The sequence below is a fragment of the Stegodyphus dumicola genome, chromosome 7 (genome assembly GCF_044657685.1).
Source record: "Stegodyphus dumicola isolate Sdum_Otavi_A_Nest chromosome 7, ASM4465768v1".
NCBI lineage: Eukaryota > Metazoa > Arthropoda > Arachnida > Araneae > Eresidae > Stegodyphus > Stegodyphus dumicola.
In genome coordinates this window covers 74658437-74686340 of record NC_140774.1, presented here as the reverse complement: position 1 = coordinate 74686340, position 27904 = coordinate 74658437, and the positions used below count along the sequence as shown (strand labels likewise).

Sequence of the window (27904 nt, the reverse complement as noted above, 5' to 3'; positions counted from 1 at the left end):
GATCTCTTTCTATATCATTAAAGCACAGCAGAGGGTTTACGGTACCATTACATCTCACGTGACTTATCCCGCTGTCAGCTAACCAGGCCGAACGCGGACCAATCAGATTTTGCCAAATAAAGCTTTAGCTCATGAAATCAACTACGAAATCTTCCACACCGTCAACTACTTGTATGATACGTATTGTTAAGGGTGTGCGTTTGAGCCGATGTTAGTTTTCGTTTTATAATTTTGCCTATTTTCTAGTGGTTTTCAAAAACTTGTGTTAAACTGTGAGAAGGTAAGTAAGATGATACTTAATAAATTCTAACTTAGTGTTGCAAAATTTGTGAGTCACTTTCGCTTTCGTACGGTATTTTGAGTTCAGGGTCAGAACCTTCGACTGTTGGGTCAAAAGGTAACATATTTCCTTAATATATATATATGTCTAAGGATGCGTAAATTCATCAGCATTTTAAGTTATGTACTGTATTTTCTAATTCGTTTAGCGATTGTATGCGACCTTATAAGTTATTTGTAAAGTTTTGTCAGTTGATCTAAGAGTCCCTGACAAGTGTGAAACTTCCGTCCATAATTAAAAGAAAACCTTACTTTATTAAAGCTTATTCATACTAGGTGCAACAGTGTTTGAATTTGGCGATGATTGTTTTCCTTGATGTCTTATCTCATTGGTATACGTTTTTAAGTATAAACACTGATATCTGTTATTTGACTGAATTAAGTATCTCTGAAACACTGAAATTAAGTATCTCTATTTAATTTCATTCGATGAGTAAATGTATTTTAATTCTTAGTTCCGAGCTATAGTACAAATACTTCGAATTCCATATGTCATGAAACATCATTTTTTAATCTTTCGCAGACGCTTATCTAGTAATTCTAGAATGCTGGTTATCGGTTTCTCCCTCCATCTGCTGTGGATTCGTTCCTCGATTTTAAAGTAAACTGAAATATATCAAAACAATATCAATGTTTTTGTAAATGATAATGAGAATATGCTTCGTGAATTTCCCTGTAAAATGAGTTCTGTCATTAAAAGCATAAAAAAATATTAAATGTATGCTAAAATTCATGCAAATGTGTTGAGCTAAAAGGAATTTCAAAGTGCATATCTTTTTGTAATGATTGAAGTATCGATTCGAGCTGCATTCGAATAATTTACAGAGTATTTGTTTTCATAGTTAATACAGCGAAGTTAGTGAAGATGAATGTCAATAGAACTTTATGAAAGTATAATTTTCATAATGGAAAACCTTATTGCAAGGTTCAAAGCAATTAAAATGTAAATTCGTGAGTAGAAAAACAATTTGATTGAAATTTATTTTATGGAAACGTAAATCGTGTGCTCATTTTGCATTAAAATAACTTTTATATTTTTATTGCTTTTTCTGTAATATTTAGTAAATATTACTCATTTTTGGATTGGTAAGATTTTAAGTTAAACTTTCGTGAAGGGGAATTTTTTTATTTAGGTTAATGCCTTGAATAAAAAAAAATGTTCACCAACACTGTAGTTTTACTTCTGCTGTGTATATTATGAATAATATATGTAAAGTTCATGAATTGTTTGTTACATTTGCCATTAATACAAATTTTTAATAAAAGTGTGTTTTCTTGTTAAACAGTTATTGAATAATTTTTCTTCATTTTTTTAAATTGCAGTACTCGTATTAATCATGCCTGTGAAGTTAATTATAAAATCAGCAGCTCAGAGTGTTGAAGATTTCACTCTGGATTGTGAATTGGATTGGACTATTGGCAAAGTGAAAGATCAAATTAGTATACTGTATCCTACAAAGCCAGTAAGTATTTCTGCAACAATTTTGTTTTTATTATACTATTACCTTGGTTTTCAGATTCTGTTAACAAGGAAAAATGTGCTTCTGCTTTCATAGTAACATTTGTGTGTTGGCCTGCTTTTTTTTTTTTTTTTTTTCTTAAAATATATACTCCAATCATTTTATTAATAGATATGTGTGTTATTGATCTTTATAGGTAAGAATAGTTTTTTTGAGCAGATTTAAATTGCTTCAAAGTTTATGTCATTTCTTGTTATGAGTTTCTTTATTTCAAATTTAAAAAATTTTTCTTCCTATGATTTTATTGATTTATGATTGTGCCTCAAAGATAAAATTTAGATGATCCTTTCCTGTGAATATTTCATCATGCTTTTTTTCTGTAATGCAAGTCTTTCTGTAATTCAAAAATTCTGTGTTCTGTTTAATTTTTAATTTTGGTTTTTATTGCCATTTATCTCTTCTATATATATAATATATAGATAATGCAAAGTAATATATAGGGCAGTTTCTAGCAGGGGAGCAGCATTTAAAAGTACACAGGTGGCAAAAACCATAAGCAGCTGGACTCTCGTGATACTAAGCCTAAATATTTCAAGTTTATTAAATTCATCATAAGTACTTGTCATGCGCAAGTAATTTTTATACAGATTGTCATATAAAAAAATTTATTAATCACTCAGCATTTTTTTTTTTTTTTTTTTAATTTGCGGACAACAATCTTGGGAAAATATGGGAGCAGCGAATGGGTCTAGGAACGGTCCGGGTAAAATAAAAAAAATGAATTTAAAATTCATCTCGTATTTAATTCCGAACAAACCAAACATCAGAAGTGGGCAAACTGCAAGAAAGAGGGGACAAAATATGCCAAAATCAAAAATGGAAACAGGTTAAAAATTTTAAGAACTTATTCCTCTATTTTTTTATTTTATATTTCTTAGATCAAATTTTCATGTATTTCTTTTATTTTTGTATGTCTTGGATTATTTCTGTTTTATGTCTTTTTGCATTTAGTCTAATCATATTAAAGAAGGTTTTATTAGATTTTTAAGCATTTTTTTTGCTTGTTTATAATTAATGCTATCTTTTTTGCAAGTTTTGTTTGCAATCATTGCTATCAGTAGTTTGCATGTTTTTTTAAGATCATTGTTGAAACTTTGATCTTTATTCAAAGAGGTTGGAAAGGATGAATATGGGAAAATAAGCTGACAATCTGTAATGCATGGCAAATGAATAATATAAATTAATAATGTTTGATTTTCAACATGAATTCTGCATATTAAAAAAATGTTTTTAAACAGGGGAAAAAAAAAAAACTTACACATTGTCTTCTACATGTTGTCTGAATTTTGTCTTGGTTTAAAGTATGATCTTTCCTCGTACAAAATGGTTCTGTGGTCTGCATTGCACTCACTTTATGCATAGGGATACTCATTAATATTTCATGAAGTTTGGCACAATCTCTTGTTAATTTATCTTCATCTTTCATATGTCTTGCAGATCTAAACTGAAAACTTAAGAGAAAGAATAATTGGACAAGGTGCAAGTAGCATAGATGCTGAACTAGGGGATCCCATTATTTATTAAAGCACTATTTCATTACTGCATTGGGTAAATCCAAAGAGAAGGTTGTAGAGTTCCTCACTTTGTAAATGCTAATTTACAGTTGAATGTGAAGAATCTTAAGAACTGCTAAGTGAATAATCGCTTAAGTTTGTGAGACAACAAGATGGAAGGGTAAATAACCCTTTATTAAGATTTAACAGAACTCCATCTTGGAGTGTACAATAAAAGCCAACACTTGAACTTAAGAGGCTAAAAAATAAACTAAAGCTAATCTAAACTAAAGAGATATAGCCAAAGCTATTAAGATTCTAACCGAGTTGTTCCCTTAACGCTAATTGACTGCGAAGCTATCAAGGGCCTGAGTACGGCCACACATAATAACAGCTTTGAGAGAGAGTAGCCAACAAGGCGGATGCGCGCAAATCAGAAACTCTGATTCTCTGTAACTCAGCAAGTAGAACTTTGTGGTTTAATACCACACTTCCTCATTATGTATTCAGATGCAATTCTAAAAACTACATTCTGGCCTGAAGTAGTTAGTTGAAGTTAAGAATTTGACAGGAAAGGAGTTTAACTCAAAATTTAACTTTTAATAAAATTAACATAATCCTTACAAGGTGATGCAAATAATTAATATGCATTTTACTTCAAAATCTTTTCCAAATTATCTTTGTTGGAAATTCTGTGCTGGGAATGTGATTTGCAAATGAATAAGACAGGAAAATCACAATGAATGATTAAGGTTATTTATGCAGAAATCATTTGAAACCTTAAATGGAAAATGTTATATGTCGGAAAGCAATTTTTTTTAAGAGCAAAGGTTCTATTGTATTAGGAAAAGATGTAGATAAACTAATTAATAAATGCTGTGTTTATATCTAAAACAGCCATTAATGTATCAAAATGATTGTTAAATTATTTGAATCCCACTATTAACATTTTATCTGTAAAAATTATGAGTTGTATATAATTAACCAAGATTATGATTTTCAATATGTTCTGAATTGAAGAAAAATATAAATAAAAAATAAACAGTTGGTAACTTGATTTTTTTTTTTTATTATTATTATTATTATTATTTTTTTTTTTTTTTTTTTTTTATTTGAGGAAATTTTGATGATTAAATATAATCTTGATTATTGAATCGGATTAGTTAAGTCATCTAATATGTTTAGTAGTGTTATTATTGAACTTATAGTTTTTGCATTGTTTAGTTAATATATTATTTGTAAAATATCTGATTTAAATAACCTTGTTAGCATGCAGGATATAAGATTTGGAATGAAGAAGAGTGTACTTTAAAATTCTGTATCTTTGTTCTTTTCATGGATAAACCATTCAGATTAAAGAAGATTAAAGCATTTAAAAAATTAGGAACATGGTTTAAATTATATTTACCAAAGCATTGATATTTTGACCATTATTTCATTATCTGAAAGTTAAGAAGAAATTAAGATATGTAACATTTTTTTCATATATCTTTTGTTTATTCATGGAAATTGGTAAATTGAATGTGAAAAACATTTCATACCCTACCATATTTGTTGACGTTCGTAATAATTTAATGAACATCTATTATCACCTTGGAGGTGTTAATCATACTTTATGATACAAACTGATGTTTACCATATGCAAGGATATATTTGAAATTATTTAAAAAAATTCTTATACTTCTTGTGCATAATATTTTGCCATATGATTTTGCCTTTTTAAATGACGTATAAATTTTCTGCAAGAAGTATTCATCTCTAAGAATAACTTAGTTCTCAGATGGGATAATTTTTACAAAAATGAGCAATTTCCAAGTGGGTATATCAAACATTTCAAAAGAATTGTAACTGTTGTATAAATGTAAGTTATGATAATTTTACCGTGTGTGTCAGGGAAATCCTCTTGGCCCTGTTATTAAATAAAGTATCTATGGTAACCGTGCTGATGACTCCATGTAATGATTATTACATTTGTTGAGTTTGTATAATACCTACTTCATTTTTTTGAACTTAGACATACTTATTACAATTATGAGAAGCTATATTACATTTATATAAAATAATATGGAAAACTTAGAACAAGTAACTTTCTAACAGCAGGTCTTTCTAATCGAGACTTCTAGAGCATTCTGGCATATTGTTTGGTTAGAAACAAAACAAGATCGATTCATCAGCTCTTCTGAAATCAAGAGGCTTTGACAACAGACAGTGCAGAATGCTAAAATCTCTTAGCACTGGTCATGAAGTTAGGTCTCTTTGCTGTCAACTGGAAGGAATTATTGCATCTGGCCATGTAACAGCATGAAAACTGACTTGCGGTGACCCCACATTTGATTTTCTCATCTCTTTGTGTTCTATCGCAGATCTATATGCGTATGTGTGGACACATACGTATGTTCTTTACATTGTCAAAAAAGAAAAAAAAAAAGGCAGCTTGTAGAGACCAAATTTTGAATACATGTAGTACTCCATTTGCACATGTACACCTTGCACATTTTTTGTAAGAATTTTATTACATTATTAAACTCTGTGAATTTAAAGCAGTGTATTGTGTTTCAGCAAAGTGCAAGATTTTTTTCCCTCCCCCAAATTTAATTAAGAAAACACGGAGATCTGAAAGAAAGGTGTTGCCACTGCCTGAAATAGATTATCTTCAATGTGCTACTATGATGTCATTCTTTCAAATTTAATATGTCTGTTATCAACAAAACTTTCTTTATCCAATGGCAGGCACTTGCCTGTTCAGCATTGACCACCAAAAGTGGTGGTTATTTTACTGTGGAAGCATTTGATAGGCAACCAGTGTTGCCTACTATGAAGGAACAGACAGTTACAAACATGCCTTACTATAACTGTATTAGGTGGCTGCCTCACAAATGGCTTTTAAGTTTGAAAAATAATCGGATCTGTTTATTACATCAGTATTCGTTACTTGGTGTATTTAAATTATATTTTATTTTCTATTAATATCAAACAAGTAAAATAAATCGGCACTGTTCTGTTGTCGGATTCATATGTATATATATTATGGATGTATGTGTAACATGTATGCATGTGTATATGTATATACATATATATGTGTTTGTATATACTAACATATACGTACATACATACATTGCTGAATCTGGTCCTGATAACAGAAGAGTAATTTTAAGTCTAAAAGACTTTTTTATTAGCATTAAAGCATTTGAATTATAATTATAAATTTGAATTTCTCTCTTTAACAAATAATTTATATGGATTTATTAGCTGTGTTTTTGCTGAAAAATCATGTGTGCATTGCATTCTTATTTGGTATACTATTTTTTTTCGATTGATAGTTTCTAATTTAGAGGAGATATAATGTTATTCTGTAGTATTGGCTTGTATGTAATTTATGATGATATTTCTAACAAGTTTATATTAAGTGTGTTTAATTTTGTAATTTGTAAATATATCTCAAATTAATTGAAACTTTTTTTTTTAAAGCAAAGAGAGCATCAGAAATTAATTTATGGCGGGAAATTGTTACCCGATCATCTACCTTTGGAGTCTGCATTGAATAAAGTAAACATTTTTATCCATTAATTTAGTACAAATAATGATAGTGTATTAATTCAAGATAGTTTTTTATATGTAAAATTAATTTTCTTCATTCTCCCACTCTCCTAAATTTATAGATGCAAGATATTCACATTCTACACATTGTTTGTCCCTTACCAGTTAAAACAGATTCTGAAAAACCAAGTGAATCCAAAGAGGTATCTTGTATTATTTATTTAAATTGTTTACAGATTATGAAATTTCTGGATATTTAGTTTGTTTATAGTTCTGATATTTTAACATGATTGATATCTTTATTAATTTGTATTATTTATTAGCTGCACCCCATTTCGTTAATTTAATGTATTAAATAAGTTTTATATAATATTATCGAAAAATTGGAAAATGTAAATATTACAGAGGTCATTCTGCAATTTTAGAGCTAAGTGCAGACGAGAAATGGCAAAAAAAAAAAATAAATAAATAAATAAAAATAAATAAATAAATAAAAAATAAAAAAAAATTAATAATAATGGTTAGATTTTTAAAAAAAACTTTTTTAGCTTAGCAGAAGATTTTTTATTGGCCAGTTGCAAGTGGTTAAGCATAGAATAAGTTTTGGGCAGAAGGAAAAATGGAGTTGCTGCAAGAACATTATCACGGTATGATTTTTAAAGCCGAATTAAATCAAGAAGAATGTGTTTAGTGTCATCTATAATTAGCATTTAGAAGGTCCATCTCATGCTACTGTATTGAGATGGTTTACAGAATTTTTTTGGAGGTGCAACTCTCTTCAGGGAAGGAATACATAAGAAAGCCGTTGTCAGCAGTGATCCCAGATAATGTGTCTGCCATACGAAAAGTGTTAATCAATGATAATCACTGCACCTACTAAATAATGCAGAAGGAACTTAAAATTCGATCTTCTGCCATACATAAAATTATTCATGAAGAATTGCATATGAAAAAACTAGTTTGCCCATTGGGTTCCCCATAATTTAACTGAGCACCTGAAAGAGGAGTGTGTCAGAATCAGTAAAGAAACTCTTAAATTACTATGAGATGGTGGCCACCACTTAATTTCTAAAATTGTGAGGAAGTGATGAAAGGTACATGCCATTTTTCGACATTCCAACACATTAAGGAAGTAAAGTATGTGCCATTAAGTAATTGCCATTTCTTCAGAGGTACAAGAGTAGTCAGAGCCATCCAGCTGGAAGTACAGAAGACAAGTTACCAAAAATTCCTAAGGAAGTGAATGCTAGGACTCGTGTTCCAGCTGGAAGGACAGAAAATAGTTGCAGCTAACTGGTACACTATTAAGTCTCTCCCAGAAAATCATCAATAAGTAATTGTTAGGACTCATGTTCCACCATGACAATGCATCTTCTCATTTAACAGGATTGACAGTTGAGTTTCTTGAATAAAAACAGATCAAAGTGATAGAACATATATTCTTTTCTCCTGATCTATCTATCCATGACTTCGCTGTTTTTTAATCTAAAAAAGAACTTAACATGGATGTGGTTTTCATTCCAAAGATATTGATGAGGCTGTAAATGAACTTTTTTCATCAATTCTAAGAAATGAAGAACATGATGCATTTAATCTTTGGAAAATTGTCTTATAGATGGTGCTGGAGGAGACTACAGTCAAAAGTCGTTAATCCGGACTCGTCGGGACTTCGGCGATTCCGGATTATAGATCATCAGTTTAAATCGCGTAAGATGGCATGCAGAAATTGTAAAATTAAAAATATGAAACCGTAATTTATGAAATAAAGAACAATTATGATCTAAAGGGTATCAAAATTTACAAAAAAAAAGCTTAATATTTATTTGTTTACTTTATTAAACATTTCTTTCAATGTAAGTTGTTTAAGTTGCTTCGTTTTATGTGATAATACTTTCTCTTTAATTCTATAAACAGACATAATTTTTTGTTCAGTTACAAAGTTTCGCTGTTCCAGTCCCGTTAATTGCTGTGCCGAGAATACCGACTAACTTGTCAATCAAAATTTTTTCGTTTTCACTAACCTCTCTGTCACATTCTTCATGTCTTTATCCATTTTTTGCAGCAATTCCACTTTTTGTTTGATGGACATCGAGCCATACTAGTTTGGAAGCTCCAGAATCGGAAATTCTATTTGACATAATCGAAAGTTCAAGTTTACTTTTATAGTATTGCTCTTACAGTCTGCAAAAAATAATAAGCCGGATCCAATTCGAAAATTAAGGAACAACGCAATCATCAACATTAACTGAAATAGATAGATAATTTTAGCTTATACCGTCCGTTATACATAAAATGCGCACGCGGAAACGTATTCTGCGCTTGCGCAGATGCAAATGCGCAGTCGTAAGAGGTCTTATGCGCATGTGTCAACGCGGCGCATGCGCAGAAAGTTTTTAGCTTTGATGTCCGGATTATGGGTGTCCGAATTAACGACTTTTGACTGTACTTTGAACACTCCAAAAATTTTGTAAGTATAACTGTAGAAACCTATGTGTTTATAAAAAAAATTTCAGAGTGACTCTCATATTAGGAACTAGGAGTGCTCAACGCTATAATCAGAATTTGTTTAAGTAATTATATGCTTCTTGACTTAAGTAGTTTTGTATTATGTGATTATAGTAATTATAACATCCCATATTATTGGCTTGGATATTGATTTTAAGTTTTTCCATCTGCAGAATGCATCTATTCATTTTTTTTAAATATATATGTATCATTTTCAAATATATAATTTTTTCTCTGCAATGTTACGAGTTATATTAATTATGTGAGTTATATTAATTATGTGAATAACTGCAGTTTTAATTAATTATGTGAATTATTGATTTGATTGTGATTTCGATTCATATATTTTTACTGCTGTCTGCTATTAATATATGTGTGTGTACAAAATCGTTAGGCTTAAATTTAAATTCTAGAGAAGTGGTTAGTTATTCAGAATCGTACAATGTCTTTATGGCATATGAACACTTGAGTCTTACTACTCCAAAGTTATTTTGAGAAAGTAGTGGCAGAGAAAGATGCATATGAGACATTTAGATTCTATCTTCTAAAGTAGAGGTCTTCAACCTTTCATGCCCAAGGGCCACATCAATAAATTCACAAAGATCGACGGGTCGCATATCTGTAAAAAAAAATAGTGTAATCAGAAAATTTACATAAAAAAGGAGGTTTGTTTTGCAAGACTACAATTGAATCTAAGCAAGGAGATAGTGTTACAGATTTTCAACTATGAAAAAAGTATAAAAATGATTGTACAGAATGTTACAAAATGCATTTACAATAAAAAAGAAGAAGAAAACTTATGTAACTGGCAGGAGATTGTAGTTTAGTTTTAATGTTAAATTTGACAGTTTTTGCTTGTTAAAGCTTCAATAACCGGATTAATCTGTGTTGTTGCAATTCGTAAAGTTTCCTCCAAATGTCTGTGTGTCAGCCGTGTTCGTGCTTTTGATTTTAGGATTTAGATTTTACTAAAAAGGATGTTCACATATGTAGGTACTGCCAAAGACGGAAGACATGAAGAGTGCATGTTTACGAATTCCTGGATACTTGTTTTCAGTCACGTACTTTGAATAAAAATCTCTTAAAGATTTTCAAGAAACTTGCATTTTACTGCTGAGTCACACTGTAAATCTATAATTTCTAATTGAAGTTCAGGTGGAACACATATTACATAAGATAAAGTGAAATTTTTGAAAATTCATCATTTTCAGAAAATTTTATCTCTATCAAGCATGTCAATAAAATGTTTTGAAAAACATCGAGAATAAGAGGAAAAAAGTTTTTTTATGGCAAAATTCTGACAAGGCAATTTTCTTAAAATTCTTCAAATTCAAATGTAGGGCCACTAAAACGCCTTTAACATGAAAATGGGCATTTGTCAGGCCTATAGAAATTACAGGCACATTTTCATCTTACTCGTGGTTTTCCAGAAATTCGTGCTGGTAGCTGTGTTTCAGAATATGAAATTGAGTAATAGAAAAAAACTTTTGATACATATTTGTTTTTTATGACTATTGCAGTCTGTATTTCTCAACCATGAGAGTCAGATATAAGCATGCAATATGTAGCATGGGGACGTCTATTTAGCGGGGAATTAAGTTGAAAACTTAAATTTTCTGCTTTGATTTACTAAAAATTTATTTTATTAGTTTAGCTTTATCCCTAACAGCACACTGAAAAATTATTTTAAGTTTTTCGTAAGTATTTTATATAAACATTCACTTTGTTATCAGGGAGAATTTTTAATACAAATTTTCATGTTTGACGTCTATACTTTTTATTAGCTTCTCTCGATTTTATTGGTTTAATGCATTTATTAATTTTAAATTAAGAGTTTTATATTAAAAATCTGAAAAATTGGAAACTATGATTTTCTAGAATTGTATCCTGATGCATTATTGATAAAAGTGCTGGAAAGGTTATACAGTCAAGTCTTTAATCCGCACTTGTCGGGACTTCGGCAATTCCGGATTATAGATCATCAGTTTAAATCTGGTAAGATGGCATGCAGAAATTATAAAATTAAAAACATGAAACCGTAATTTATGAAATAAAGAACTATTATGATCTAAAGGGTATTAAAATTTACAGAAAAAAGCTTAATATTTATTTGTTTACTTTATTAAACATTTCTTTCAATGTAAGTTGTTTAAGTTGCTTCGTTTTATGTGATAATACTTTCTCTTTAATTCTATAAACAGACATAATTTCTTCTTCAGTTACAAAGTTCCGCTGTTCAAGTCCTATAATTGCTGTCTCGAGAATACCGACTAATTTGTCAATCAAAACTATTTTGTTTTCAATAACCTCTGTGTCACTTTCTTCACTATCGGAAATGAATTATAATGACGGGAAATTTGATTTAAATCATATCAAAGACGGAGTACATCAAGATGAAATACTACATTTAGTAAGGAATTATAAGCTAAATAAAATAAAAACATGTGCCCTGAAGATGAGGATAGTGCTGACAGATCAACTTCCAATTCATTGCGCGCTGCGGCGTTCCCGCCCCCTCACCGTTGCTGCCGAGCAGCGTGAAATTGATAAACAGATTTCGGAATGGTTAGAGATATGCCTTTATCCATTTTTTGCAGCAATACCACTTTTTGTTTAATGGACTTCTAAACATACTTTCGCTTTGTAGATAGATCCTTTACATATTAGTAAATATATATCAGAAATTCTATTTGACATAATCGAAAGTTCAAGCTTACTTTTATAAAATTGCTCTAACAGTCTGCAAAAAATAAGCCGGATCCAATTCGAAGATTAAGGAACAATGCAATCTGCAACATTAACTGAATTAGATAATTTTAGCTTAGCTTATACCGTCCGTTACACATTAAACGTGCATGAGTAAACGTATTTTTGTGCATGCGCACACGCGTATTCGCAGCCATAAATGTCTTATGCACATGCTTCAATGTGACGCATGCGCAGAAAGTTTGTAGCTTTGAGGTCCGGATTATGGGTGTCCGAATTAACGACTTTTGACTGTATTAGCATTAAAGGACCCCCCCCCCCCAAAAAAAAAAAAAAACTGAAATACATTTCAGTTTTTTTTGGGGGGGGTAATAGAAAAAAACTTTACACATTTTGCTCTGACTGTGTAATTAATTATAAGAAAGATTAATTCTTTTTTCACAAATAATCCAGATGCGGTATAAAAATTTTAAAAGGAAAAATGAAACATCTAGAAAAGTGTGGGTGTACAGTTGTTGTCATGGTAAAATTCACTAATCTATACAAACCTTCGTTTCAAGGTTTCTGGGTGAACGGAATTCTGCTGTATTATTGTCTATAGTAAAAATCTCTAATAGTTTTAAAATGTGGCATCAGGGAGCAGATCTTAGGAAGCTGTGGATGTGAGTTCCACCATGTTATTAGCTGAAATTTTTTTAGTGCAGTAACATACAAAAATATAAATTCTAAGTGTGTGTGTTTCTTATGAATGCTGTTTAATAAAAAGTCATAATTTGCAACCTTTGTGATGGTTTCAATCAACTGATGTTTGGTTTTTCTTTTAAAGAAATCTACAGTTCCATCTGCATTTACAGCTCTTCCTGCTAATCCTGTGTATACACAAATGAATCAGCCATTGTTATCTCCTCAAGGTTTAACAAGGTAATTTCAGGGGGTATTTTAGAATTTATTTTAAAACTAATTTTTTTGTGTGTGTGCATATATTTCCAATTTTACAAGGCGTATTATCATATTTTTAATTATTTGGAATGCATTAAGAAAACAGTCTTTTAAACTTTTTTAAAATATGTCCAGCAAATATTTTTGATTGGCCAACTAGTCAACAAATTTTCATGATCTGTAGGTAATCCAGGGTTCGTACGGTCCTTAAAAGTCCTTAAATTTTTCAAAAATGATTTTTGGTACTTAAAAGTCCTTAATTTTGGTCAAAATTAATAAATGGTCCTTAATTTTGCTCATTTGACATTTCTTATTTCTAATGATTGCCATTTTATGTGTGAATTGCGATTTCTTGTGAATATGGAATTAAAATTGCACGGCTCTTAACCAATCTGTTGGCGGATTTGCGTTGCAAACAATTAAAAAAAAAAAAAAAGCTACCCAAACGAAAGTATCGGTGTCTGATTGGCTATTCACCCAATCTTTCGAAACAGGTGTTATCCATAAATTTAGGCAGATTGTAACGAAAGCGCGATGCCGGAAGTTCTTTAAGAGGCGAAAGTGATGATGAAGGTGCTCGAGAAAAAAAAGGGGGGGGGATTTTGAAAATATTTGCCAAAATTAGAGCAATTCCAACCTGGAAGGCCACAACCTTTCCGACGCCAATAGGAACGAGATGCCTGGAAAGTGCATTTTCAATAAACTGTGGCTTCATCAAGCTGACTACAAAGACTGGATATTGATGGATGACAATCCTTATAAAGCTAAATGTGGTCTTTGTCTGAAACAAATTGAAATTTCTATAATGGGAGAATCAGCGCTGAAAATTCACATGAAAATTAAGTTTAGTTTTATCATTTCAATTTGTTTTTACGTGGTTTTGCTTAGCTTAATTTCTGTGTTTGTTTCAATTAAGCCATAAATTAATTTATCACCTTCTACAGAGTTTATTCTCTTTTGCACATACTATATGTATGGAATATCGGGATTATGAGTTTATTTCTGCAGAGGGTCTGTTATCGATTTCGCGGGAAATCTGTTGGCTCCATTTCGATTTTAGGTCGCCAAGGGCAAATTCGGTAACGCTAGCCGAGAAATTGATTCATGATTGGGCCATTGTCATCGCAATGAAAAACTTGTTTAACTTCCCTAAATTCTGCCGCCTGGTGCGGCCATGCGAGCTCTGGTGCTGGTTCTGGCTTTATGTGAATAACAAATCAGCTATTCTTAATTCAAATAGCACTAAATATAATCGTTTGTCCTATGAGTATCATTAACAAAATCTATTTTTAGCATAAGGAAAGAAATTTCTGTTAAATCTCCCCTTGTCAACATTTTACCGCATTAAACTTAAATCTGTAATCGGATAATACTCTGTTATTTGGCGTCACTGCATGAGTCATCACTCAAGTTGTCATCCGTTGATAAACATGCGGTGATGAAAGCAAAATACAATAAATAATGATTCGCGATTTCGGCATCAAGGATATAAAATATTACTTTCTGTAAAATTAACAAATGTTTCGGTATGAGATTATGCCAAGCAGATACGCAGCTATGGAGTCAAGTTACTAATCGCACAAATTTATGCTAAAATAATCATTTCTTCAATAATGAGATATTTTATTTAGCGCCAAACTGAGATTAAGAATCTGCATTACTGGCATGTTTTTTTATAATGAGGGGAAAAAATCTAATGCGCATGCGTAAAGCATACCCCTTCCCTCCAAAAAAGCCCTAAAAAATTGGTTGGTGGCTTTGAGGTCTGGATTTTAGATCATTCCAGATATTGGATGTCCGGATCTCTGAATTTGTTCTGTATATATATATATATATATATATATATAAGCCACTATTCTTTTAGATCGTGCGATGATATTGGGCCGTTATTCACTAAAATGTTCCCGGATAGTTCCATTGCAAATTAGTTTTCATGTGGTGAAAGGAATGTGCTTATATCTGTTATTTTGGTCTTGGCCCTTATTTTAAAACTTTTTTACTAAAGCAAAAATAAAAATGCTGAGTTTTTTACATTACTATTTGATGAGACTTAATCTGACAAATAAAAGAAGCAACTAGGTATTTATGTGAGGTACTGGCATCACGAAAATAAGGTCAGAACTCAGTACCTTACTTCTGCATTTATAGAGCATGCAACAAGTGAAATTATTTTATCCAAATTTTATGAATGTGCTGAAAAACTAGACTTGTCAAAACTCTTACAAATATCGATGGATGGTCCTGCAGGAAACTGGAAATTTTATGATTTATTGCAACAGGACTTGACAAAGGAATACAACATTCAATGCTTGACATTAGGGACATGTCGTTTACACATTCTTAACAATGCTTTCAAGCATAGGATGTCATCCACTGGCTGGGACATTCCATCATTCTTATCCTCCTTATATCGGATTTTTAAAGATTCTCCTGCAAGACGTGAAGCTTTTTTAAGTATATCTGGCTTAAAAAAGCTACCTGTGAAGTTCTGCTTTTACCGATGGTTGCAAAATGTCCCAGCAGCTGAAAGAACCATTGAAATATGGGATGACTTGCCACTGTACATTAAAGAAGTTGAAATGGGGAAGTTTAAAAAAAATTCATCAAAATCCTTCTCAAATATTTTGGAGGCAAGTAAAGATAAAACATTTCTTATAAAATTACATTTTTTTCTCTCTGTGTCGAAAATAGTATTGCTTTTCATTGAATATTATCAAAGTGATAAACCACTTATTCCCTTTTTTTGCTGAAGATATCTAAAAACTTGTAAATGATTGCCTTCAGCACTTTAAAATTTTGAAACTAGAATATTCAAAAATAAGTAAAGCAGAAAATCTTTAAAAATTTAATTTTGATCCAAATTGTTATAATGATAAAAGTAAAGTTTATTTGGGATTCATTGCTGAGCAGTTAGTGAATGATAAATGCCGCAAGAAGGACATTTCACAATCGGTTATTTTAATCTGCAAAATATTCTTACATTGTGATTATAATAGTAGTTGACTGTGTTTAAATAAATATCAAGTAAGTTAAATAATAATCATGTAAATCTTTAAAATAGTGACTGTTATTAGTGTAAAATACACTTATACATGTTTTTAAAGAAATTGTTCTGAATTTAATGTTATCTACTTCATAACTTGTAGGGAGTCAGTTTAATTTTCAAAATTGTTTTATGGTAAGTATTAAAGTGAATATTTTTTTTTTTTTTTTTTTTTTTTTTTTTTTTTTTTCTTATAGGTCCTTAATTTTTTCTTTGATGGTCCTTAAAAGTCCTTAATTTTCATGTAAGGAAATGTGTACGAACCCTGTAATCAGAAAATACCAAATCTATATTTTCAATTACGCTCTCCAAGTTCAGAGAATAGGAAAGGGGGGAGAAATTATTCAAAATTATCAAAAATATTTGCTGGTTATCTTCTTCTTCTTCTTCTTCTTCTTCTTCTTTTTTTTTTTCTCTTTAAAGAATTTTGCCCTACTTAAAAAAGCAAGAGTAACATGCTAGCAGGACAGTAATTCAAGCTAATCTGCAATTTTATTCTTTTTCTTAATATTGATTCTGAAAATTCTAAAAGGTATCTAAATTTTTTAAAAAAAATCAGTTACTTGTATGCTGAAACAAAGAAATTTATGCATAAATATGGAAGAATATCGAGAATTGAAAACTGGCAACCTGTCATCTAATTAATTGACTACATTAAAAAATGTAAGAAAAAGGAATGAGTTTAGTTCTGTTTTCATGACCAGAAATAAATTTTAGTTATTTTGTAAGAAACAAAGGATCATAGAAATATATATTAATTTACATATGCATGTAATACACACATGTATTAAAAAAAGGCTGTACAGAAAAGAGTAATTTTTATCTTGTAGATATTTTCTATATAGTGAGTATATAAAATATTGAATAATTTTAAATGTCTTATTAAAAAAAAATCTTGTCTGTTTTACAAATCCAAATCAGTTCCCAGCTGTTTAATATTCTTATTTTGATATTGCTTATAATAAGTAAAAAGCAGTTTTGTTGCATTTAAGTTCCTGAGATTTTCATTTTAAAATGTAAACTGTGTGTGAAAACTTTATTTTTGAAAGAATTCTGAAATTCAAAGCCTAATGCTAGGTCATGCACACTTCAGATTATGCAAGATTTAAAAGCACATTATGTTTCATATTTTTTAAACTTTAATTTTAGTACAGTAGGACTTTTAAGTGGGACAGCTTATATGTAGATACTTGAAAAATGTAATTTTGTTCTCTCTCAGATGTTGGTTTCGTTTTTCCTTAGCAAAATAATAAGTATTTTTTTTAGTAAAATTATAAGTAATGGTTCTTTTAAATAGTATATCTAATTTATGCTGTTAAATCCCTCCCTTCTCAGTTTAGGGAACACACGAGTGACACTATTCATAATTTAAATATTACTGGCAACTTTCTCAAAGTGTGCTTCTGTATAATATTATTAATTTTTGAATTGGATTATCTGTATAACTATGTAACTTTCTTCAGCGGAGGCATTCCTGGAAATGTATCTGTCTTTAATCCAGCTACTGATACTGTCAATCAGTATTTGGCCATGCAGCAGATGTATACACAGTTTATGACACAATACCTCTCTCAGTAAGTGGATTTTAAATTGATCTCTGTTTTTTATAGTATAATTTTCACTATTTTTTAATATAATGAGTGTTTACTTAGTAAGTAAGATAATGTAATTTTATATATACTATGTAAATATATTTCTTTTAGCTTTGTAATTTTATAGATTCTAAATATATTTCTTTTATTTCAGTTTAGCTTTGTATGTTTGCATTTTACAAATGATAATAAATGACTGCATCATATCAATAGTGCATTAATATATGTAATTTTTAGTAATTAAAATATATTTTTTGCTTTATTTGAATTTCAAAATTTTAATGTGTAACTTAAGTTTTGATTGATGTTTATGTAGTAGAATGCAATTCTGTGTTCTAGTTTTGGAGTGCTGGAAACAAAAATAAATCCCAGCATTTGAATATTGCAGTTTGTCAGTTAATCTTGATTGAAAGTTAAATGCATGTTGATTATTTGCGTTTATGACTTGACCATTTTGTGTTTTGTATTATATATACTACAGTCAAAAGTCGTTAATCCGGACCTCAAAGCTACAAACTTTCTGCGCATGCGTCGCTTTGACGCATGACTTTTACGGCTGCGAATATGCGTGTGCACATGCACAAAAATACATTTACGATTGCGCGTTTAATGTATAACGGACGGTATAAGCTAAGCTAAAATTATCTAATTCAGTTAATGTTGCAGATTGCATTGTTCCTTAATCTTCGAATTGGATCCGGCTTATTATTTGCAGACTGTTAGAGCAATTTTATAAAAGTAAGATTGAACTTTCGATTATATCAAATAGAATTTCCGATATTTACTAATATGTAAAGGATCTACAAAATGAAAGTATGTTTAGAAGTCCATTAAACAAAAAGTGGAATTGCTGCAAAAAAATGGATAAAGGCATATCCTTTTTTTCTCAAACCATTCTGAGATCAGTTTATCAATTTCATGCTGCTCTGCGGCCCGGGGGGAGGGGGGAAACGCCATGGCGGGCACGCAATGAATTGGAAGTTAATCTGTCAGCTTATCCTTATCTTCAGGGCAGAGGTTTTTATTTTATTTCTCTTATAATTCCTTACTAAATGTAGTATTTCATCTCGATGTACTCCGTCTTTGATTTAAATCAAATTCCTCGTCATTATAATTCGCTTCCAATAAAAAAGAAAGTGATACAGAGGTTATTGAAAACGAAAAAATTTCGATCTAGAAATTAGTCGGTATTCTCGACACAGCAATTATAGGACTTGAACAGCGGAACTTTGTAACTGAAGAAGAAATTGTCTGTTTATAGAATTAAAGAGAAAGTATTATCACATAAAATGAAGCAACTTAAACAACTTACATTGAAAGAAATGTTTAATAAAGTAAACAAATAAATATTAAGCTTTTTTTTTTTTCTAAATTTTGATACCATTTAGATCATAATTGTTCTTTATTTCATAAATTATGGTTTCATATTTTTAATTTTATAATTTCTGCATGCCATCTTACCAGATTTAAACTGATGATCTATAATCCGGAAAAATCGATAATCTGGAATTGCCGAAGTCCCGAGGAGTCCAGATTAACGACTTTTGACTGAATGTATATATATTTTGTTCCTACTAACTCTGTCATTACTTAACCATAGTGATGATTAGATGGTACTAACCCTTAATGCATAATTTAAAAAGAAGAATGTGTTCAAAAATTCAGATGCTTCTCTCCAAAATATCAATTTCTGGAGGAATTGTTAAGGAAGATGAGTATAGTTTTAGCATAATTTTTTAAACAGAATAATTTTTCTCTTTTATAACCATTTACTAAATGTTTTGAAGGTAATGTATAAGAAGCTAACATGCTTGCCAGAAAACAGAAATAATTTTTAATATTATTAACAGTACTTAGAAGACTCTTAAAAGTATTTTTGTCATTTACTTGACAGTCGTTTACTGAATCTTATCTTAAAAAAAAAAATTTCCATGCTTACTGACAGTATTATTATACATTAAACCTCAAAAGAGTTTTTTAAGATTTGAATTGCTCGAAGTTTCCAGTAATTTGCATTTATGAACTAATATATGCTTTTGTATTGTAGTTGTTTATAGTTAATTACTGATTATGCAAATTGAAGCACAAAACAAACTTAAATATCTTGTAAAATAAAATACTTTAAAGTGGAATTATACCTAATTTTTAGTCAGTGTTTTAACATTTTTTATGATTAAAAAATGTTTTAATATATACTAGTCTTGATATACTTGTTATACTGATCTACCCATTCTAATGTTTGTCTACTATTCATTCCATTATAATAACTGACATTCTCTTTGTTTAACTATAATGTTGATGGTACATTAGTGGTACCTATTATAAATACAGACACATACTGTAAATACGGTAACCAATGGTAAGGCATAAGGGAGAGCTAACAATTAAGAATATGTCTATCTGAAAAAATTTTATTATTGCTTGATGTAAATTTATATTTGCAAATAATGAAAGCAAGTATATTGTTTATTTTTATTTTGTTAGAATTATTTAAAATTTTCTAACTAGATATAATGGGGGTACACCTTTTGGCATTCCTCGTGGACCAGTTACACCTACTGTGCCAGTTGTTCAACCCCAGCCACCACAAGTGCCCCCACAAAATCCAGTTCCTGTTGCTCCCCGAAGGCCGGCTGAGGATGAAGATCAAGACTATATTGATTATCTGTATATTTTTACCAGAGCTATCGTGATCTTCGCTCTTGTATATTATTACTCATCCGTTCCTCGAGTATTGATGGTTTTCCTGCTGTTACTAGTTATGACATTGTAAGTGTATGAAATTCTAGTATTAAAAATTTATTTTCATTAAATTATTGATTTTGTTAGTTGAATTAGAACATGGGATAATTTTTTATATTAGTGCTTTAATCTTATATGTTCTATGGGCAAAAAGGTGGATTATTCAAAGCTGAAATGTGTGCAGCATAGTAATAATTAATTATAATAAACTCATATTTTTACTAACTCCCCGAAGTAGATAAACTGCTACATCAGTTGTTAAACAGTTTTTGGTCTTCTTAATGCCATCCCTGCTTTACCACCTTTTGGTTTTATAAACGTTTTACAGTCTGCATTAGCAAATTAGTCCATTGGAATATATTTTTTCACAGTAGCCTGTGAACGTTAGTTTAAAGAAAAAAGCCTATTCAGTGAAATTTGTTTCCCTTTGTCAGTGCATATTTATTGATATAAACTATAACTGATCCCATAAACAAAAAGTATTTTATCATGTAAATCTTTATTGTAGTAAAATAGTGCTGTACAAGAAAACGCCTACTTGTATGATAAAGCCATAAATTTTTGTATTGTAAGATAAAATATACAGTAAAACAATGCATAAATCTTAAAATTATCATTGATATGATAATTTTACAATTAAGTCCCCATCTTAATCTCACTCCTGCGTTTTTATATACTATTTCAGAAATATGAGAAAAGTGACCTAATCATAGAGAATCATGAAATAGTATTTCATGTCATGGGATTCCATTGAATTTCTTATGTTATATATATTGTTCTTGGCCTTGACATAATGCTGACATTTTTAGTATTGAGATGTAAATGGGAATTTTTTTTAGATTAAACATTTTCAGCAATATCCATTTTGAGTTTTAATATGTATTAATTGTTTGATGTACTCCATAGAAATATAATTTTATTCAGTCTTTGTCCATCTGCTGTTGACATAATGTTGTGGTAATTCATATTTAATTTATTAATATTTTACTGAGCAAAGTGAATTAATAGTTGCACTTTTTTATTTTTTTTTTATGAATTTTTTATTGTACTTTTAAGTGAAAATATGTATTTCTTTAGCTTCATATAATTTCAGTTATTTTTATTCACTTAAATTAAAATTTATTTTTACGATTTTAAAATTTTATGTTGTATTGGAATAACAAAACTTTGGATTTTTAGAATTTTTTTTTCTTTCAATAAGTATACTCTGAGACTTGAAATCAGATATTGCTTTTGCTGTACGAAAGGTATAAATAAGCATGTTGACAGACAGCAACACTGCAGATCAATAGAATGACTCTGTGTTGTTCAATGCCAAATGTACCCGCCACTGATCATAAAAGAATATTTTAATAAAAATCACTTTGCAGTGCCAGTAGCTGTTGTGAACAAAAAGGTTTTAGCATCTCTTGCATTGTGATTAGACTTTGCCCTCTGTATTAGCACTTTTTTTTATTTATTTTCCTAGTGGCAGATTTAAGAATATGGGCATGGCATAATTACTGCTTAGGCTGTCAAGGTCCATGACCATGGGTCTTAAAAAGGGGCTCTAAATATTCTTTCATTATTTTGGTTTTTCCATAAATTATTACTCTAAAAATAAGGTGGACACTGAAAGCCCATAGAAAATGATGTATTTAGGACTATCTTAATATGCAAGGTTTATGAAAGATGAAGGTAATAAGAACCGAGATGTTTTGCCTTTTTAATCAATGATCTAATACAGATAGGGTTGTGACTGACACTAGTGTCAGAGGCCCATTAAAGAAAATAAGGTTTATTATACTAAATAATGTTTTGGATATAAAATATATATGTGCACATTTGAACTTCTGCATTGTGAATGACACAAATTTAACTCGTCTAATCATACATCAAGATAAAATTTAACATTTAAAAAAAAATTTATAGGTATGTAAAAATGACCAGACTGCATCGTCTTAGAGAAGCTCGACGCATGGCCAATGAAAGAGATGCATCTGAAACTAGAAGCAGCCAACAAAGAGGATCAGCTGACATTCATGCAGCAGGAAATGAGGTATTTATAAATATATAATATTCTCGTAAAGTTCTCATTTATGTGGTTATAAAAGACTAGTGCCAGTTATAAAAGTTATAAAAGACTTGCATTATGGACATAATTCTGTAGAAGAATTTTCTGTTAAAAGTGGAAAACTTTAGGTAGCTAATGTCAATATTTTATGTAATTTCTGGTCCATTTTGAGGAAGCGGCTAATTAATAGTTGGGAGGGGGGAAGGGGAAGCATTTTGCTTTTTACAGCCAGGTACGAAACAGAAGCTGTATATATATATATATATATATATCAAAATAGCTTATCCATAAGCTAATATAATCTGTAAATTGCATTGAATATTGAATAAAGCAGTATTGGCAGTTAACTGGTAACCTCCTCAAAATATTAAATTATCTGTTCCTTCGAAAACCATTCTTCCATGTAGGTCATTTTCAAGGTTGACAGACACTAGTTGATTAAAATACAACGTATGTATTTTAAATCTATATTAAAAAATAGCTTCCGATGTCTATTAAAAAATTTGTGTCTAATAATTACTCGGAACCATACAGATGAGTTATTATGTGCATCACATTATTCTGTAGTTGAAATACATGGTGTATAATGTTAGAAATGACTTTTATTTATTTAAATTCCTTTAGCATCTAAAATCTCTTGTTTCATTACTTCTATAATCTATTACATCTTACATTAGGTTGGTCATCGAGATAAAACGTCATTAATATATTCAAAATTATGTTTGCTAATGACTACTGATATCCATTGTAATAGTTTTGTTATTGATTCATGAAGATCTTAAAAATAGGCCATATTAAGAAGACTTGAAATTTTATTCCAGTTGTAAGTAATAGGTTATTACAAATAGGGGGAAAAGTTAGTAATAGCCAAAACTGACAGATATAACTTTGCTCTGCTAATACAAAATGAGTATATAACAAAAGTGCTAGTTATAAAATCACTTAATCGAGTAAAAGTAGCAAGCTCAACATCCCTTCAGTCTGCAAATCGGCTACACTGATGCTAGTTCCCTTTCATGTCAGTAGTATTTAGAGAATCACGAAAGGGGGAAAGGAAAATTACATATACCTATAAATGTATTTTTAGGAATTGTTTAAACTGTTAAGGCTAGGTGAAATTCAGCAGACTGCAACTCCAAATCTTTTTAAGCTATATGTATTATTTTAGTGCCTGTTTTGTAAAATTACAAATAAAGCAAAACAATTAGATGCTTAAAAGAAAAGTGCTCACAAAGTAAAAAAATGCAAAATGTGTAAGTAAATGTAACATTGAAATAATACACAAATATGTAAAATAATGCAGTAATACAAATTTAATGATAGTATATGTATTTTACTTCTACTTTATATGCTAAATTATGAATATTCGTAATGAGTTGTATTTTATAAACAGAAATAAAGCTAAAATTTCCCTGTTTTCCCTGTTTGCTAGCTACCAATTAAATGTTTCACTCGTTTGTTTTGCACACATATTTATCTGTTGGATCCTAGTAATAAATGTTGATTTTGAATATAAAATTGTTATATATTGTAAATATGCTTAAACTTATTCTGGCAAATTTTTAAATGTATTCAAAGAGATAAGTGTAACAGCCTGTGGGGATACTTAGCTTTACAGTATCTAGGCAAAAAAATTTTAATTTTTTTATAAACTGTGAAACCTGTAGCCCAAAAGCAGCCGAGTGATAAAACAGGTGAGCACTGGCAGTTCTGACCTGGGTTCAAATCCAGGTGAAGGGTTGGCTGTATGGCCGTTTTTGTGGTTTTTCTCATTTGTAACATGAATGCGAGCCAGTTTCTTTTAGAAAATCCCTCATGAAGTCATCTCTTCCCTTAACTGCCGTGGGTGTATATATATGCCTTTCTCAGCTGATGCGTTAAGTGCCCCGGGCGTATATATGCGCCCTTCCAAAATAGTCAAATACTGAAAATCCGCCAACTCCTGAAATCCGCGTTACCTCTCAAAATATAAACATTCAGTTTATAGGTTCATGAAACCGCAGTATTGAGTACAAAATATCGAAGAAAAAATACTTACCGAATAATGACGTCATAATTAATTACCAAATATTAATCAGTCATAACGGAAATACCAAATTATTGTCATCATGATAAAAGTTTTTCTCTTCTAATCTGCATTGAGGTAAGAAAGCAGACGATTCACTCAACTCTTCTTTCAAGTTCACGATTCACGTTGTTGTATTTTCTGAGCTCTGTTATTTCACGAGATTATTTAGTGCTGCCTTTTTTTTTATTCGGATCTTTTGTGGATAAATTAAGAATATTTTAAATTTCAGCCCTTTTTAATACAATTACAGATTAGAAACGCACTCATGATTTTACTGCTTGCAACGTTAAAAAACTTAAACACGTTGCATTGACAGTAATGCAAAAAGTGCAAATTCTGCAAAAGATGGAGACAGGTGCTACTCCTTGGTTTATAGCAGAATCGTATAGAATTGCGATACGATTGTGTATGATATACGGAAAGCTTTTGAAATTTTACAGCAACAGTGACTCTAACACCAGAATCCAAAACCGGAAATCTTTGCACGAGACGAAATCTGTAAACCTCGGTGCTGTGTATATATAATACTATGAATAATATAATCAGTTTATATATGTAATAAGTTATTGCAATAATGTATATAATAATTTAATTAAATGTATCTAATATGCCTTATTTTGCACTTTTAGTCTGAATATTATGATTTATCTTTTCTGTCTTGAAATCCGCACAACCTCTGGTCCCAAGCCTTACGGATTTCTGGAATTATACTGTACTATCATTTGCTTTGCGCTGCTACCCCATAAAATTATTCGCAAAGCTTTGGAATGCAACACCACAATGACCTTGACAAAGTATGCGAAGGAGGATACTATTTCAGAGAAGTGTGGGGAGAAATTGGAGAGAGGGATGTGTCTAAAGCGGTAATGACTGCATGGTATTGGCTGGTGTTTGAGTAAAACATCCCCCCCCCATGTTCTCCGTTTTTGTTTACTTTTGTAGTAGGTTCCAGCAATAAGAAAAGGTATAACAAATGTTTTAAACCCATCTATCTGTTTTGAATTATTTTTTAATGAACTGCTGGTGCTTCATATTGTTACTGAAACTAGCCGTTTAGTAGACGAGTATATGAACCAACAGCTTGCAAACGAAAAATCATGAACAAAATCGTGGCATTCAACCAGTTCAGAAAAAATACCTGATATTATACTTTACTGGTCTAAAAATAAATTGATCAAAACTCCATTTTGGAGATCTTTTTTATTATAAAAACATTTTTATTATACTTTCTCTAAACATTAAATTTTGTGCATTCTTTCTTTCTTTTTTTTTTTTTTTATTTATTTATTTATTTATTTATTTTGTGAAAGTAAGCAGTTTTTAGAAAGTAAAACTTGCACTTATTTTCCCCCTAATTAATACATTGCATAACTACGCACCTGTGTGAAAAATCGTGGCACTGGGAAATGAATCTTGTGCGTTTTCTGTGGCGGTTAAGGCACATAGCCCTAAACTAAACTATAAAACCTGTATGTATCTAGTTTTTAAATATTAACTTTTATAATAGTGACATCTGTTTAAAATACTAATTTGTTTCATTTTCAGACTTCTGAAACCCCTGCATCAAGCCAGCCTGCCGAAAATAGCAATGAAAGGTCGAACTTCACATCAGCCCTGTCAACTACTCTAAACCTTGTGTCTTCATTTTTTACATCACTTATTCCAGTTGAACCAGTGCCTGTACATGTAAACTAATAATTTTCTTTTACATACCTGTAAATAGTACATGTAAATTTTATGCATCCCTTCTCTTGTAGGAACTTGATCTTTCTACAAAAGCAATTATTTTTTAGATGCAAAATTTTTGCACTGAGCAGGGTTATGCTGCTGTAAAGCATATTACTGATGTTTGTTATCACTGTAATGACTTTTATTCTAGTCTCTCCATTTCTACATCCGTATCTGTGCTAAATAACTTTGCTAGAAAAACAATTATGGTAAATGTTTTGTTATATAGATGGACATGTACACGTTACAGCCATATGTTGATTTTATTTAAAAATGCCTTAGGCATAAGTTAAATGTACTAATCACAATCAAATATATTCATCAAATTACAAATAATTTACATCAGTTTTAAAATGTTGTTGTTTGAAGATGCCTTGGGCATAAATTAAAGGTTCTAATCACTATCTCAGTATTAGAGGTGGTGCATAATTCCCTTTTTTTTAAAAAAAATTTGAATATGAACTTGCTATTGGTAATGAGACAGCATCTCACAGAGAGAAGCCAAATAATGGAAAATTAAGTAATTCATTTTATGTATTGAGACAGTAATTTTGATTAATTCATTTTTTCCACATTTTTAGATGTTTATAAGCTAAATGTATATTGTTTAATATAAAACTTTGCCTTTGCTTTGGCAATGAAAATTCTCAGTCATTTCTGGTTTACTTACAAATGAATCATCATCATGTTATTTAGCAAGATGCATTTTCATTTGAGCCTCTGGCTAACAAATACATTTTGTGATACTATTTGAAATGCTGATATTTATTTATAATAAATGAGAATCGTCATGTAAATCAATTGAGGAGTTTATTTTTATGCAATAATGAAGGCAAAAATATTGCCCTATTTATATTTTCAAGTTTTGTCAAGGCTAATTGCCTGGTATTAACAGAACAGCTTTCATGCTTTCAAGAACAAAAATGTAAATAGCTATATGCTTTGAAGGTATTGAGAATTGGTTTAAATGCTGGATTTTTATATTTTTGAAGGCATGAATATTCCTCAATAATAGTTTTGTTATGTAAATAAATTTTTCTTTGAAAAACTGTTGTTGATCTTTCTGCTTTTTTAGTTAAATGTTTAACAATTCTGTATAGCATTTATACATCTCAGGTGCATTCTTTTATGCTTGGTAAAGAGTGGTAAAATTTGGAATTTTAATGTAAATTCAGTATTGTGGATAATGACATGTAGTATACGAATGTCCTGCAACCTTGCTGGCCAATAATAATCGGCCTCATGGTTAATCCAGCACACCGAGCACAGACAAACAAAACATTAAAACACAGATTAAAACAAAAATACAATTAAGAACATCAAACCAAAATTCCCAGTATTATTCTGTTGCCATTTATGAATAAAATTATCAATTCCTTTGCAAATCTAAACTCTTTATTGCAGCAGTAGAATTCCATTATGTTACCGCGTTACCCTAACGCGTCGCAATAATACGCAGTCTTCAAAATGTCGAAGTTGTGGGTATGGAAACAATAAATGTATTTAAATTTCATTACATACTAAGTAAATATAGTAAATATAAAGCAGCTAAATGATTTAATTAATCCATATAAAGTAAGTGAAATTTTCTACTGAAGGTTTGGCTATCATTTGTATTTTGTAATATTTTAGGGAGTTA

The 27904-nt window shown here is 30.3% G+C and overlaps 1 protein-coding gene across 1 annotated transcript; it reads left to right on the top strand.

Moving 5' to 3' along the window:
• Positions 1 to 114: 114 nt before the first annotated feature.
• LOC118199983 (homocysteine-responsive endoplasmic reticulum-resident ubiquitin-like domain member 2 protein) lies at positions 115 to 27318 on the top strand. The gene is made up of 9 exons (XM_035371888.2): positions 115 to 280; positions 1663 to 1802; positions 6821 to 6898; positions 7012 to 7092; positions 12927 to 13021; positions 17546 to 17656; positions 20183 to 20443; positions 22328 to 22454; positions 26083 to 27318. Exons 2-9 carry the CDS (start codon positions 1677 to 1679, stop codon positions 26230 to 26232), a joined length of 1029 nt encoding a protein of 342 aa, XP_035227779.1. The 5' UTR covers positions 115 to 280; positions 1663 to 1676; the 3' UTR covers positions 26233 to 27318.
• Positions 27319 to 27904: the final 586 nt, after the last annotated feature.

Bases quoted from the DNA above. Each gene is read 5' to 3' on its own strand.
- LOC118199983 (XM_035371888.2), top strand. From the start codon at position 1,677: ATGCCTGTGAAGTTAATTATAAAATCAGCAGCTCAGAGTGTTGAAGAT. The intron at 1,803-6,820 runs GTAAGTATTTCT...TTTTTTTTAAAG, and splicing joins TACTGTATCCTACAAAGCCA to CAAAGAGAGCATCAGAAATT. The intron at 17,657-20,182 runs GTAAGTGGATTT...TTTTCTAACTAG, and splicing joins ATGACACAATACCTCTCTCA to ATATAATGGGGGTACACCTT.